The 13,973-nt window shown below is 48.1% G+C and overlaps 7 protein-coding genes across 7 annotated transcripts; 2 read left to right on the top strand and 5 right to left on the bottom strand.

Moving 5' to 3' along the window:
- Positions 1-403: 403 nt before the first annotated feature.
- VC83_09029 (uncharacterized protein) lies at positions 404-2,068 on the bottom strand (the record flags this gene model as incomplete). The annotated part of the gene is made up of 6 exons (XM_024472568.1): positions 1,726-2,068; positions 1,279-1,327; positions 1,099-1,229; positions 909-1,006; positions 718-857; positions 404-506 (listed from the first exon to the last, which is right to left on the bottom strand). Exons 1-6 carry the CDS (start codon positions 1,892-1,894, stop codon positions 404-406), a joined length of 690 nt encoding a protein of 229 aa, XP_024319787.1. The 5' UTR covers positions 1,895-2,068.
- Positions 2,069-3,451: 1,383 nt separating this feature from the next.
- Positions 3,452-4,666, top strand: VC83_09028 (uncharacterized protein). The gene is made up of 4 exons (XM_024472567.1): positions 3,452-3,631; positions 3,679-3,747; positions 3,795-3,834; positions 3,889-4,666. The coding sequence occupies exons 1-4, from the start codon at positions 3,583-3,585 to the stop codon at positions 4,349-4,351; spliced, it is 621 nt and encodes a 206-aa protein (XP_024319805.1). The 5' UTR covers positions 3,452-3,582; the 3' UTR covers positions 4,352-4,666.
- A 181-nt stretch (positions 4,667-4,847) lies between these two features.
- VC83_09027 (uncharacterized protein) lies at positions 4,848-5,518 on the bottom strand (the record flags this gene model as incomplete). Its single annotated transcript, XM_024472566.1, has 4 exons — positions 4,848-4,931; positions 5,049-5,133; positions 5,191-5,270; positions 5,336-5,518. The coding sequence occupies 4 exons, from the start codon at positions 5,516-5,518 to the stop codon at positions 4,848-4,850; spliced, it is 432 nt and encodes a 143-aa protein (XP_024319801.1).
- A 394-nt stretch (positions 5,519-5,912) lies between these two features.
- Positions 5,913-6,962, bottom strand: VC83_09026 (uncharacterized protein). Its single transcript, XM_024472565.1, has 4 exons — positions 6,608-6,962; positions 6,433-6,555; positions 6,246-6,371; positions 5,913-6,193 (listed from the first exon to the last, which is right to left on the bottom strand). Exons 1-4 carry the CDS (start codon positions 6,800-6,802, stop codon positions 6,047-6,049), a joined length of 591 nt encoding a protein of 196 aa, XP_024319800.1. The 5' UTR covers positions 6,803-6,962; the 3' UTR covers positions 5,913-6,046.
- A 2,578-nt stretch (positions 6,963-9,540) lies between these two features.
- VC83_09025 (uncharacterized protein) lies at positions 9,541-9,849 on the bottom strand (the record flags this gene model as incomplete). Its single annotated transcript, XM_024472564.1, has 1 exon — positions 9,541-9,849. The coding sequence occupies one exon, from the start codon at positions 9,847-9,849 to the stop codon at positions 9,541-9,543; it is 309 nt and encodes a 102-aa protein (XP_024319799.1).
- Positions 9,850-9,923: 74 nt separating this feature from the next.
- Positions 9,924-11,210, bottom strand: VC83_09024 (uncharacterized protein). Its single transcript, XM_024472563.1, has 2 exons — positions 10,950-11,210; positions 9,924-10,884 (listed from the first exon to the last, which is right to left on the bottom strand). The coding sequence occupies exons 1-2, from the start codon at positions 11,126-11,128 to the stop codon at positions 10,122-10,124; spliced, it is 942 nt and encodes a 313-aa protein (XP_024319798.1). The 5' UTR covers positions 11,129-11,210; the 3' UTR covers positions 9,924-10,121.
- A 123-nt stretch (positions 11,211-11,333) lies between these two features.
- VC83_09023 (uncharacterized protein) lies at positions 11,334-13,457 on the top strand. Its single transcript, XM_024472562.1, has 4 exons — positions 11,334-11,549; positions 11,602-11,684; positions 11,740-12,369; positions 12,422-13,457. The coding sequence occupies exons 1-4, from the start codon at positions 11,533-11,535 to the stop codon at positions 13,345-13,347; spliced, it is 1,656 nt and encodes a 551-aa protein (XP_024319783.1). The 5' UTR covers positions 11,334-11,532; the 3' UTR covers positions 13,348-13,457.
- The last annotated feature ends 516 nt before the right edge of the window (positions 13,458-13,973 follow it).

Genomic DNA, 13,973 nt, shown 5'->3' with positions numbered 1-13,973 from the left:
TGATAAGAGTTAAGGCAGGTTAGCTGAGTCGGACCCGTTTCGGGTACTTAAGGAGATTGACCCAACGGGGGTTCCTCTCTTCATCTTTTTTGTATCCTTCGTAGTAGACCTATAGGATAGCATCCGTTTAGCCTCTGACTCGCACTCTCATATGCTATTACTGTGAGCTGGGTGCCCTGTGTCCTTACAGACTTAATTTAATGAGGATAGTCGTTGAGAAGACGGAAAAGAGTCTGAGAATACTGTCAGAATCAAACAACTCTGAGTATTGAGATGGCATTTGGCAAATTGCTCGATTATCAGAAGGTTACCAGAAGTCTGGCTACGATGAAGTACTTAAATACCTGGTTTTCCAACGCGAAAGGTACTCCAGCGCTATAACTTTAGCAACTCAAGTTCTCCTCTACTCTAGCTCCAGGAACAACATATCCTGTGCAGCTGATACCTTAGCCCACTTTTCCTTATCAAACTTCTTAGAGTAGACAAGTAAGAACGCCTCTTTGAAGCTAGAACTATGAGTGGATATTTGCAACCATCCATTGTCGACAAGATTGTAAGACTTTGGGTACCACTGCACAGGTCCTGGTAATTAGGCCCACTTTCCAAACTGCCTGCTCGTACAAACAGAAATATTTATGTGGTGGGATAACCTCGTGAAAAGTGCTATAATAAACAATTAGTATTGCCAGAAGATTGCTAGGATGATCAGAGACGTACCCTTCCTCTACATCAATCCACGGCATATACTCAAAGAGACGCTCAGGCTTCTTTCTCAGCTTTCCAGCCTTTCTCGTATATGAGTGGATACAGCTATCCCAGAAATGTTGCCACTTGCGGAAATTGGACTCTTCATGGGCCTATCAACTATTAGTATCACCAGAAGATTACCAGATTATGAGGTAGCATACATCAATGTGCGCTTGAGTTAAGAGAGCCTGGGTGCTAGTGATCTCTTCATCGGAAAGCTCATCTGGTAGAACAGCCTCGTCATTTAAAATATCTCGCGCTGTAACATAAGCTCCAACTCCAAATCGTCTTCAACCTCAGTATCCTCCCATTCGCTGTTATGATTGTCATCGATTGGAATACTTGAGATACCCTCAAATGCAGCAAGCTCAGACAGAAGTTGTTTGGGCGGAGTAGATGGTGGGGCTTGTGGAGAAGAAGAGGCGCTAATATTCTTGACTTTCTGATTCGCAATGCAAGATGCATGGGTACCCTTCTCAGTCCTGTTTATAGTTAGATTGAGGCTACCAGAGATTACCAGAAGGAACTTACCGAACACAAATACACTCAACCTTCAATTCATTCTGTAGACGTGTCTTGTCTTCAGTAGAGGCAGCGATATACTTTGTGTAATGACACAGGGCACCCAGCTCACAGTAATAGCATATGAGAGTGCGAGTTGGAGGCTAAAAGGATGCTATCCTATAGGTCTACTACGAAGGATACAAAAAAGATGAAGGGGGAACCCCGTTAAGTTTGTTTCCTTAAGTACCCGAAACGGGCCCGACTCGGTTATCCCAACCCTAGCCCTGAACCTTTCACCGCAACAGGTCCGCATCGACCCTGAACCCTACACCCTTACTGTCCCCCACTATAGTGTAACTCGCTATGTCCTCCTCTACTGGTCCGAAACCACACCGAGTCGGATTTCATGCTTGTGGTGACCGTAACAGCTCTGAGGCGGGTTCTTCGAGTATCTAGGTAAGGAGGCATCCTTACACTTTGCAGACTTATATAACTTCTTTAAGTAGTAGCTCAGATCAGCATGGTCAGCCTTGAGTGCTAAGTGAACAGCCTTCTCATCTTCAGTAAGGTTGGAGACGCAGTTGCGAGCTTTGATAGTATTCGCATTAGTGGAGAGTTCTTCATGTGCCTTGAGTTTCGCCATACTAACTAAACACGTGATTAGCAGAGATCTCCAGAAGTTCTGGCTATAGAATCAAGATAATAAACTTAGTTGAAGTCCTAGTGAAGAGGTAAAGGCTCAAAAGGGAAGAAGAATGTGTAGATCGGAGAGTAACCAAGGAAGGTGGTTCTAAGGTCGTGGTTATTTTAAAGTTGCAAACAAAAATATTTGTGAAGGAATATTCACCTACAAAGAATTACTGTTCCAAAAACAACACCACAATGCGCACCTTCATATAAAACACATACCTTTCAACCTCTACCTCTTTACTATACTCTTCTTCTGCAATATTCTTTCTACAAACTCACTGTAAGTACACATATCTTTTGATCTACTTCTTTATCTTGTGTTTACTTTACTAACTCACCTTGATATTAGCAAATGACTCGTACCAAGCAAACTGCTAGGAGATCAACTGGCGGCATAGCACCAAGGATGCCACTTGGATTACGGGCTGGCTCTGGGCTTGGCGGAAAGGGACAGGAAAAGGCTGTGGGCACAGCAAGAAAAGCTCCAGTTTGCTCATCTCAAGCTAGCAACAATCATGCTCAGAAGGCCACGCGCTGCACAAAGTCTAGTAAGAGGATTACCAGAGGATTACCAGAGGATTACCAGAACTCTCTAATAAACATATAGGCACCAAGGCTCTCCGCGATATCAGAAGACAGCAACTTGATACTAGCTCCCATTCCAGCGTCTTGTTAGGGAAATCACAGAAGACTTCAAGTCCAATCTTCGCTTCCAGCAATCTGCTATCCTAGCTCTTTAGGAAGCTGCTGAATGCTTCCTCATTCGAGAATTTGAGAGTATGATGTTTAAACATAGTGACAGGGACATACTAACAGTTATAGTGACAAACCTCCTCGCTATTCATGCGAAGAGAGTGACAATTCAGGCAAAGGGTATGATATTGGTTCGGCGTTTGCAGGATATGATGTTTAAGCTGTGGGCTTAATCGATGGAAATGTCTCTCACCCAGGAATGAAGGTCAGATGAGTTCTGGCAACCATCTGGTAACCTGGTACCTAAAGGCCAAAGGTTATAGTGTGGAATAGGACATCAACAATATGGGAATGGAGTTGGAGTTGTGGCGTCTTGATCAATGAAGTCGCACCCCGTTTTTAACATAAGTAATGGCTAATCAAACACGTGATATAACTGAGTTGCCAAGACTGTTGGAGAGTAGGCCGTGGGCGTGGGATACGGTGGTATTTGGCCCTATAATCCACTACGGCATCCCAGGATCTCCGACCGGTGCTGGAAACCACCACAGTCTCAACTGGGGTTTCAGCTCTGAAGCCACCAGAATAGGGGGCTTTTGGGGGGTCGAAGCAGAACCTCCGAAAGGCCTACAAATAGCCACGTAGGCCCATTAGATAGTGTAGTTAATCAATCGATCTTATTTTGCTATAGTAAGCTATATACTGTGTGAGAATTCCTGCCCCGTTGCACCCGTGAGAAGTCCCGACCACTGGAGAAACCACATGATTTGTGTGTGATCCCGTACCACGGTACTTCCTGTTCCAACAAAGACCCATACTAGGTACTCAGCAAGTGAGTAATCCTCATTCAACAATACTCGGGACATGAGCGAGTAACTCAGCTGGGTGAGTAAAAATTCTACTACTCGACTCGTGAGTACCCAGTGCGCAGCCTAATTGTAATACAAAATGCCAAGCCAGCTCCCAGTTGGTCCTCTCGACCAGTTCCTTCTCTTCGGTATGGAATGTGAACCCTCCTACTAGCTCAAACTGACGGTGTTACAGGGGACAGCATCACCGAGAAATCCAACGACCAGGAGCATGGATTTGCGTTTGCCTCTGCCCTGCAAAATGGTACGGCTAAGCACCTCAAGGATCTTCAAGGCTAACCCTACCCCCAGCCTATATGTTGAAGCTAGATGTGATAAATCGTGGGTTTGGGTAACCTATATTCCATTCCAAACAAAAATGACTTTGACTGACACCCTCTCGTAGCGGCTACAACACAAATAACGCCGTGGAAATTCTACCTGCCATCCTGCCGGCCCCTTCCCAAGCCCGCGTCCGGTTCCTCACCACCTTCTTTGGCGCCAATGACTCTAATCTTGGCCCACCTCTCGTGGACACGCAGTATGTGTCTATCCCAGACTTTACTCAGAACCTTAGAGATATGATCTCGCATCCCCTAATTGCTGCGCACGATCCCCCGCCGAGAATAATTCTCATAGGGCCTCCGCCGATCGAGGAGACGTTCATTGCCAGAGAAGACGTGAAGAATGGGTATACGGAGGTGAAGAGATACAACCGTAACACTGCGCTTTACGCAGATGCCGTGACGAAGGTGGGAAAAGAAACGGGGACGCCAGTTGTCGATCTCTGGAGTGTCTTCGTGGCAAAGGCTGGGTGGGTTGGAGGGTACCATGAGGACGGGGGGGTCAATTGCTGCGGGCTTCAGTGATGTTTTGAAATCATTTTTAGATGACGGTACGCTTGTTGTCTTATTCTAAGTTCTAAGTGGCGATGCTAATCTGTCAGGCCTCCATATAACGCCCGCGGGGTATAAGATTATGTTTGAGGAGGTGCTGAAGGTGATTGGAGAAAACTGGCCAGATCAGACGCCGGAGGCACTGAAGAGTCTACGTGATCTGCATGGACTAAAGTTTTGGTACGAGGTGGAATAGAAGTTGGTATGTGCATTCTCTCTCGAGTATACATATAGTATGTGCATGAATATATACATCCGTCAACGAAACAGAACTTCTCCATCCACAAGTGCAGACATAGGAATTGTCGAGTTGGGTAGAACTGCCCAGTCCACATAGCAGGCCCGGGGATTTTATAACTCGTCATCGTGACATACGGGTCGAATAAAATACCTGGGTCATTCTTGCCGTAAAGGCTGGAGACAACAGTTCCCACCGGGTTTGCTGTGCCAGAACCCGTCACGTCAATGTTCAAGCAGAACGGATAGTTTTGCGCGCCATTAAGCGAAGTGCAACTGTGGCACGCGATAATTTCGTGGCGGGAGACATAATGGCCTGTTATTGTTAGCAGAGGCCGGCGAAAAGGGGCTGACTAAAGAAGAGACAGGCATACCTGGAGCAAGAGTATTTGGCACTTAGTAATCCACGCATTGCCGTCAGCTATCAGCTTACCAGCAGCCCAGACCTGAGGTCAATTCCAGACTCATCAATCTTGACAAACTTGAGCGCGGTCTTGTCCGCATTTTTGCAGTCTCCGCTGCATTTGGCAACCTAGGTCAAGACAGGGCCGGTGTTGTGCGGCCGCGCAGTCCACTGGAACTTGACGGATCCGCCCGCAGCAACCGTCGCCGAGACGTTCTGACTGCATTCTTGTGGCAGGCGATGTTGGGGTCTCTGCTTTTGTTAGTCTGGACTTGGTTTTGCCACAACAGACATACTGGTATTCATTGGGAGGGGACGAATCCAAGGTCCAACGCCTCTTCGTACCATCCTGGGGTCTGGGGAATGGGAATACCGTTCACTAAGTCATACCAGTAGGAGATAAGCCAACCTGAAGTGGTGACGCCGTCTGCTACGATGCTAGAAACGTAACCGTGCGCTGCGGCAGTGCCGGCCAAACCGAGGATGGTTGCAATCTTCATGATGATTGTCTTGCTGCATTTGAATGAGAAATGTCAACCCTATATAATAGAGTTGGCCGATTAAATTGATAGTGCCGTGTGACTGCCATACTATAGGGTCGATGAAATTATTGGTGCGAAATGCTGTGTATTTTCCGAAGTTTCATAATTAAATTGCCCGGATTTAGAGTGCTCGGCGGCAGATGATCTGTGGGGGAATATAGTAAACACGCGACAGGCTACTTGTGCCGGATCGTCCAGAGGTAAGTGTTTATAGTTTGAGGCGGCTGCTCCCTTCGGATTGTCCAGTGTTAAGTGTTTACAGTTCGGACCTGCTCGCGCCGAATCGTCTAGTGATAACGAGGCCAGAAAACCGCCAATCAAGATGCTAATCATGTAAAGAATGATAAATTCACTGTCATTTATGAATCTCAAACTAGCTCGTAATAATTACAAACCCGCCATCTTCGAATACAAATATTCCCCACGACACTCCTTTTTCTCCCCGCATTTGGCCTTGGCCACCACAAAGAGTTACCCTTGGGCACTCTAAGCGGTGAAAGTGCGCATGACCTTAGGGGCCTTTGGGCTGTAGTTGCTAACCACGGCCTTGATTGTCTTGCTGAGGGTGTTACGCTTATTCTCCAGCAGGTGGGGCTCTGGTAGGAACAGGAGTTTGGCGGCATCAGCAAAGCACTATGCAAATAGTCAGTCATATGAGCGTGTGGTCTTGGAGGGGGAATCTTACGTTAATGGCGGGTTCGAGCTCGTTGAGGACCGCGATGAGAGGATCAGCCTTGATAGGAATGCTGTCGCTGAACTTATGCGACTTGAGGTTCAGGACATTCATGAGGATTTGCTGGTCGACGAGGAACTATGGGGCGTTAGTTTCTATCCGAGAGGCACGGTACTCCTTATGGGTGGGTTGGACTTACATCATCATATGCCCAATCGATTGGGTACAAGTCCTTCAACTCGACACCTGGAAAGGCATGGGGAAGGCTGGCGGTCACTTCGTTGACCTTCTTGACAATGGCCTTCAATCCACCGACGATTTTCTATAAATCCGAATGAGAAACTGTTCTATACGGACGATGACTAAAAACCCACAGGGAAGTTGCCCAAGTTATCCGCGAATAGAGGGCCATCAACGCGGGTGATAGTTCCAGTAGGTCCCCAGATGGACCTTGTGGACAAAGCCAGGCCTTGAAGGTCCTTGGTGAGTTGGCTGGTCCATTGGTTGGCGGCCGACGGGGTTGCTGCAACGAGAGCGAAGAGCGCGGTGGCGGTGACTGAGAAACGCATGTTGGATAGTAGCTTGGCTGAAAGGAGGCAAAAGTTTGAGTATATAAAAGTTGGAGGCTGGAAGGCAGATGAGAAGATGCTAATGTCTGGATGGCTGGTTGATGAACGGATGAGGAGGGAAAGACAATGGCTTTATAGTAATTCAGATACGAAATATAGACTATGGACTCTTCCCCTATTCATCTATTCTCATCCGACTTGAAGCAGAAAGATAATCAATGACGCAAGGATATGGATATGTCACGGCTTGGTGCTCACCATCAATCAATAGTTCCGTCGATCGAGGCCCTTGCATCTCAGTTGGGACCTGGAGACATATTCGAAAGTGCACAAGCTGAGCGGTGCACTCCTGAGGATGCACGCGATCGATTTAACCGATTGACAAACCTCGACTTAGCGTCGAGGCTGACAGCCACTGCAAAATAAGTCACCAACTTTGTCATCAAGAAATAGATGCATCTCATAGCCATGTCATAAAGCCTGCAGTCATACTATGAGAGGAACGGGGATGGGGACAACGGGACGGGCCATTTCAGGAGTAGGGCCCGTCTCCATCACCCAAAGCAACCATCTTAGCGTAGAGACCTAAAATAAACTGTTAGCCTCATCCACATTCCGAGAAGGCTGGGGACGTTGGTGAGGCTCCCGAACGGCTCGTTGAATTTGGAGTATAACTGAGAGGCGTGATGGAGCTCGGTTGCAGCAATTCCATGCCAAGACGATTCTGCCAAACTACGTGACATCACGGAGAGCACCTTCGACGCTGTTGAAGTAAGACAGATATCCAAAACTGGTCTTCTGCATACGTAGATAGAGTAAGGGGAATATGGCGAATGCTCGGATCCTCAAGGCGCGGGTATCCGACGAGCTCGGTTCCAGCAATCGCGCGCCAAGAAAAGATCGCCGTGCCAGCAACACGGACAAAAACTTTAAGTATACCTCGAAAATATGACGATCAGTTACTTTGTACGTGGAGTAACGCTGCTTGGAACGAACTGTATGAAGAGTTGGGATTTGTGGAGGGGCACGGAGAAGGCTGATACCCCCGTGCCCCGAAAGCCACCAACCCCTAGATCCAGCCCGAGGCGAGCTTCCCGAGCGCCGCTAAGACAGAGCAACCAAGTGCAAACAGTTGATCGCCGCGCTGGTATCACAGTTGATAATCCAAAATAGATGCTGCCCCTGCTCTAGCTCCCTATCACGCATCGTACTTCGTATACGCTTGACTTGGCAGTTGACTTGTTCCCCGAACCCTTACTCATGCAGCTTGTGGGTTGGTGTCTAAGCCGAACACAGACAAATCCCGCGTGTTGTCTTGCTTTACGAACTCTGCGAAGATTTGCTATCCCGTATTTCGCAGAGAACCCAAGCGAAGGATTATGATGTCTCGGCGGATGCCATATGAAGTTTATCAGACGGTGCTCTTGTGTAATAGTCTTGCGGGGTGCGTTGAGCCGGATAGCAATCAATGCTCGAATGTCTGGCAAGCCTCCAAATAGACCCCTTATAATTATATCTGCCAATAGGATTTAAATCCGAGGGGAGCTAGATAAAAAACAAAAAGACCAGGATTAAATATGAGTTTCTCAGCTCTCAAACAAAATCCGGGTGGGCTAAGTGCCGACTCGCTTTATGAGTTTACCTGTTGCTCTACTCCGTATACTATGTACGAGTTATCAGTATGGAGACTGACGTGCGACAAGGGATGGAAGGTCTGACTTGATGCTGGTCGAGGTTCAGCAACGCACCAGACGCGGTGTCACATCTGAGAACAGTATGCTGGCACCAACCTCTTTCCATAGGGTTTGAACTCAGCGTCTCCACTACACGGATTGTGAATGGTATTGACCAAAATTATTATTATTTTGAGTGAGCGACGGCAAGATGCACGATATAGATGAGATTAACGCTACCAAATTTGGGCTGAAATGGCAGGTACGGATGGTGCTTCCTGCCGTTTCTGGAGACAACTCACGGATAAACACTCGATAATCTCACCCAGAGCTGTGAAGCGCGAATAATTACTCTCCTTCACAAGCACTGCCTTCGACGCTTGTGAAGCCCGCCTCGATAATTCTATACTCTCTTCAACCTCATGTCCTCTTTGGGAGCCCCTCTCATTCTTTCAACGCCGCCATTATCCTTCCTCCTTCACGCAAGAGCGGCATAAATATATGATACAATCCTACCTTTGGCACTTTCTCTAATTCACAATCCCATGCGTCATATCCGCCTCACGCAGCCAACAGATCAATCATTTGGAGCAAAACGACTAGGCGGTCTATCTTGACTTGAAGCTACAGAAGCCTTTTCCCCCTCCGAGGGCCCCCAAACCAGTATGTACCAAGGGATCCCTATCCAAAAGCCCTCTAATTAAGAACAGGCACGCGTAACCAAACACCAAACGATGTCCCCAATACCCCCGCAATACTCGATCTACAAGCTCAAGAACCCCGACAACTTCGAAGAGTGGCGGAGCCAGCTGCAGGGCATCCTCTTAATCACCGATCCTGACGCCTGGGACACCGTCGCCCTCAGCGTGGAAACTCTCAAGGAGCGCGATCTACCCCCGCGAGACTATGATCGCTCCTCGAAGATTGCGCTGGGATGGATGCTGCTCACTATCGAACCGTCTAAGCGAGGGTCGTATAGGCAAATGAAGAACCCGAATGAGCTCATGAGGCTGCTGTTCTCGCATTTTACTGCAAAGTTCACCGTGTGGGGAAGCTTTGAGGACTTTATCGGGGAGGCGGAGGCATAACCAGAGAGCGCTGTGGATTGAGAGCTGGGGCATCCGCTGGTCTCGGAGTTGACAGTACCCGGCTTGGTTTTGTGCATCTCAAGTACGTCTGTTCATGCTGGGCGTTTGGATTGTCCTGTATATTTTTTTCGGGGCTCTTGGGGAAGGAGAGGACTGTTGCTAAGACCGCTGTTGGAATTAATACGTGCCAAGGTTGATCATCCACTTGTCCAAAATACAGCTGTGCATGTTTGCTTGAGTTGTGTGGCGAGTTTCTTGATAGTTTCTCCGCACTTGTCAATACCATATGACATATACCTCCTTGCTTTGCTGGTCAGTATTATCATTTTCACGTGGGATGAACAGCGGTGGTTGGGAGTCCACAGTCGTTTCCTGGGTCTGATAGCCAAAACCAAAACCCCTTACCTCGACAGATATTTACAACCGCAGAAAATATATCCCTAATCTCTATTCAACAGTTCATATACACTATCTTTGTCTAATCCTACACTTCCTGCGTGTTGTACAATGATACACCTCAGCAATGCCAGAAATGCACCGGTATATCTCGTCACTAGTTTAAAATATCTTTTCAGTCTCCTCAACCAGATCCTCAACCTTAAAGGCTGGATCTCCTTTTCCAAACAGCTCCAGTAGCCTCTTACGGTCAGCACTCTCGCTTCCAAATCCGTAAAATTTCTGCAGGCACATCAACAGAAATTTGGCCTCGTCGACAGTGACTCCTCTGTTCTCAATCACCTGACCTTGGACCAGAACCACCTCTTTCTCCGCAGCCAATTCCAAGTGGTGGGTAATAGTTGTATGCGGCTGTGCAAATTCGCCTCTCAACTTGAACTCTGCGAGGTGGGTGAAGAGAACCGTGACAGTATCAGGCGCTGGGAACGTCCACTGTAGCAGATGGATCTCTGCGCCCTGTCCTTCGCGGGGCAATGGTAGGACGAAGTGGGGAAACTTCTTTGCAGATGCTTCTATGGTCTTGTATGTCTCTAGCGGCACGGTAGCACAGAGTGACTGAGGGTTTGAGGCGTGTCGGAGGCGCCATATGGTTTCGATTTCCTTGTGAGGAAGCTCTCTCGTCTTGGCGACGTCCAGGTATGATGATAGTGTCCGTACACCAGGCGTGCTGGACTTTGAAGAAGGAACTTGTGGTGGCGGTGGCGGGGGGGGGAATGGCGACTTGGCTGCAGCTTCGTTTATTGCTTCAGGAGCTGGCGGTGGGCGTCCATCTATAGTGCCAGACGGAGTAGCAGGTTTCTTCTTCAGCTCTGTGATTTTATCCTTGTACGCTTCTTTCAACTCATTGACATCGCTCAATCCTTCCCTAACAAGAACCAACCTTGTCAGCTAAAGTTCACGCCAAGGGCCGACCAGAGAACATCGACTTACGATTTCGCCTTCTTCGCCAGCTTCTCCTTATACTTCTCCAGAACCCTGTCTGGCTGTGCGCGAGTGACGAGGAAGCGGATGTCGTGGACCTGCGCCCATCTTCGCTGAGAGGCGCGCAAATAGGGCGGGGCGCCACAGACGGTATACCGCAGTGCGTTTTGACAACGAAGAGCAGCCATATCGGCAAGTGGATGGTAAAATGGACCTTGGTATAGACCTATCAATCTTACTCTGCCGTAGCGTCCCTTGACACCACTCGGCTTTGATCTGCTGTGCCTCGGCCTGGTCAGCGAATTCCTTACCTAAGCACCGTTTAGCGCGCCCATTGCCCGAAAATCCCGATTGCCCGAAAATCCCCATACTTCCCCGCATTCCCCTGTGAATGTCAGGTCCAAGTTACTCGATGTGGCAAGTGGCATAGCCCTCAGTTGTACTCCGTAGTGTTACCTACATCCTCAACATATATATTCCATGGGCTCCAGATCTTGACATTTATCTCTTCACCGTTATTATTGTTTTTCTCAATTCTGCCCAATTCTTCTCAGTTGATACCAAGCCCAGCCCTATCCCCCTCCCCATAATAATGGTTACCAAATCTAGGTGAGGCGTGCTCATCCAAAATGACACAGCGATTTTCCTCTAACCCCAATAGATTCCCAGATATTGATGTGCCAGCTGTCGATGTCTGGGGCCTATTATTTGAGACGAAAGATAGGCCGTTTTCTGATAACAAAGGTGAGCCTTGGCCCAAGATAACACGGCCGTGTCAGAACTCTAATTCTGCCTACAGTAATCTACGTCGATCCCGAGACGAACCGGTCGTATACTTTCGCAGAGACAAAGAAGGCTGCGATTGACTTTGGCAAGGGTCTCAAGGCTCAATGGGACTGGAAGAAGGGCGATGTCCTTGCCCTCTATACACCCAACAGCATTGACACACCAGCGGTGATATGGGGAACCCACTGGGCCGGAGGGGTGATCTCTCCTGCCAACCCAGCGTACACTCCCGCAGAATTGGCTTTCCAGCTTAAAGATTGCGGTGCCAAAGCACTTGTGACACAGAAAGCATTCCTGGCGGATGCCCGAGCTGCCGCCAAATCTGTTGGCCTTTCGGAGAAGAGGATCATTATCCTCGGAGACGAGAGGGATGACAGATTCAAGCATTTCACTAGCATTCGGAACCTCTCGGGGGCAACAAGATATGTCAGAACACGAGTGAACCCCGAAAAGGACCTTGCCTTCTTAGTCTATAGCAGTGGCACCACTGGCCACCCAAAGGGTGTCATGCTGTCACACCGCAACATTGTGTCTAACTTATTCATGCATGCTGTAGGGGAAGGCAATAATTTGAGTTCTGATGGTGGACCTGATGGCAAAGGCGACAAACTCCTTTCTTTCCTTCCATTTTTCCACATTTATGGTATGGCATCCTTTCTACCTTCTCGCCCAACAACCACTAATATATTCAACAGGCCTTACCTGCCTTGTTCATTACGCATTCTTCAGAGGCCTCACCACATATGTTATGGCGAAATTTGACCTCGAGAGATTCTGCTCCATCATCCAGGAGAATAAAATTACCTTCGCCTATGCCGTACCACCAGTGGTTCTTCAGCTTGCCAAGAACCCAGTGGTGGACAAGTACGACCTCAGCACAATCAGAATGATAAACTCGGGTGCAGCACCCCTCACGCGGGAAATTGTCAACGCATTGTATGCCAAACGCAACATCAAGGTCAAGCAGGGATATGGCCTGTCCGAGACATCTCCCACGACTCACTCGCAGCGCTGGGAGGACTGGCAAACGGCAATGGGCTCAGTCGGACGCCTTCTGCCCAACCAGACCGCGAAGTTCATGTCGGCCGAGGAGAAAGAACTTGAAGTCGGGGAGACTGGTGAGCTATGGATCAAGGGACCTAATGTGTTCTTGGGTTACTGGAAGAACCCTGAAGGCACGAAGAACGCGCTCACCGACGACGGTTATTTCAAGACCGGTGACGTCGGGTTCCAAGACAAGAAGGGAAACTTCTATATCACAGACCGCGTGAAGGAACTCATCAAATATAAGGGATTCCAAGTTCCTCCCGCAGAACTAGAGGGTCTTCTGCTTTCGCACCCGGATATCGACGATGTTGCTGTTCTTGGCATCTACAATGAAGACCAGGCAACCGAGGTCCCTCGCGCATACGTCGTGCCCAAGGCTGGTGTTCCCGGTACACCGGAGACGGGCAAGAATATTGCGGATTGGCTGTCCAGTAAGGTAGCTGGCCACAAGCGCTTGAGAGGAGGTGTTAGATTCGTTGATGTGATACCTAAGACCGCGAGCGGCAAGATCTTGCGGAGGGTCCTGAAGCAGCAGGCCGAGGCAGAGGAGAAGAAGGTCAAGTCCAAGTTGTAAAGCTTCACGAGATTACCAGGAGTTCATAGCGTGCGTGGTGTCTTCCTTCGCATATAGAACCATATATCATGTATTTACAGCACATATATTTCAAATAACTTTTTAAAGACATTGATAGGTTGTATTGATTGATTTTGCGTTGAAATATGTTCGATCAGTACCATAAACTTTACTGTCATCAATTCGACTAATTTGATAGCCAGATCTCAAGTTATATGCTCTTTTCATCGTTTCGAACAACAAATCTCAGCTTGAGTTGGGTGGGTTATTCCCCCTTTGACTCTGTTTTGTTGCGACTTGAGCTAGATCCACGCTGCGAAACAAACAAACGAGAAAAAATATGGAATAAAGTGTATGTTGGAATTGGTTGGAGGTTTGGGTATCGAGTAATGCTGTTATTTGAAGTCAGTTTCTTATCTGCGGTCGACGATTGTTTGAGACTCGCAGAATAATTTCAAGACTGGGACCCTCAACGACCCAAACTGTGACCAGTCCAAGGACGATCTGGAGTTCAAAGCTTTATCATCATCTGAACAGTTATATAAACCAAAAAAAATGCGAAAAGATAGAAGTAAATAAATCAAACTGTTCATCAGTAAATGCTTCCACTGTCCTCAAATCAATCC

This window comes from Pseudogymnoascus destructans (assembly GCF_001641265.1).
Source record: "Pseudogymnoascus destructans isolate 20631-21 unplaced genomic scaffold scaffold_36, whole genome shotgun sequence".
NCBI classification, from domain to species: domain Eukaryota; kingdom Fungi; phylum Ascomycota; class Leotiomycetes; order Thelebolales; family Thelebolaceae; genus Pseudogymnoascus; species Pseudogymnoascus destructans.
Note: the sequence above shows the minus strand (reverse complement) of the source record. Positions and strands in the feature narration are given on the sequence as shown.

Excerpts from the sequence above, each read along its gene's own strand:
- VC83_09024 (XM_024472563.1), bottom strand. The coding sequence starts at position 11,128 with ATGGCTGCTCTTCGTTGTCAAAACGCACTGCGGTATACCGTCTGTGGC. Across the intron at positions 10,885-10,949 it reads CTGGCGAAGAAGGCGAAATC|GGAAGGATTGAGCGATGTCA; the intron begins GTAAGTCGATGT and ends GGTTCTTGTTAG.
- VC83_09028 (XM_024472567.1), top strand. The coding sequence starts at position 3,583 with ATGCCAAGCCAGCTCCCAGTTGGTCCTCTCGACCAGTTCCTTCTCTTC. Across the intron at positions 3,632-3,678 it reads CGACCAGTTCCTTCTCTTCG|GGGACAGCATCACCGAGAAA; the intron begins GTATGGAATGTG and ends ACGGTGTTACAG. Across the intron at positions 3,748-3,794 it reads TGCCTCTGCCCTGCAAAATG|CCTATATGTTGAAGCTAGAT; the intron begins GTACGGCTAAGC and ends CCCTACCCCCAG.
- VC83_09026 (XM_024472565.1), bottom strand. The coding sequence starts at position 6,802 with ATGCGTTTCTCAGTCACCGCCACCGCGCTCTTCGCTCTCGTTGCAGCA. Across the intron at positions 6,372-6,432 it reads TCGATTGGGCATATGATGAT|TTCCTCGTCGACCAGCAAAT; the intron begins GTAAGTCCAACC and ends AACGCCCCATAG. Across the intron at positions 6,194-6,245 it reads AGCTCGAACCCGCCATTAAC|TGCTTTGCTGATGCCGCCAA; the intron begins GTAAGATTCCCC and ends CTATTTGCATAG.
- VC83_09023 (XM_024472562.1), top strand. Across the intron at positions 11,685-11,739 it reads GCCGTTTTCTGATAACAAAG|TAATCTACGTCGATCCCGAG; the intron begins GTGAGCCTTGGC and ends TTCTGCCTACAG. Across the intron at positions 12,370-12,421 it reads TCCATTTTTCCACATTTATG|GCCTTACCTGCCTTGTTCAT; the intron begins GTATGGCATCCT and ends TATATTCAACAG.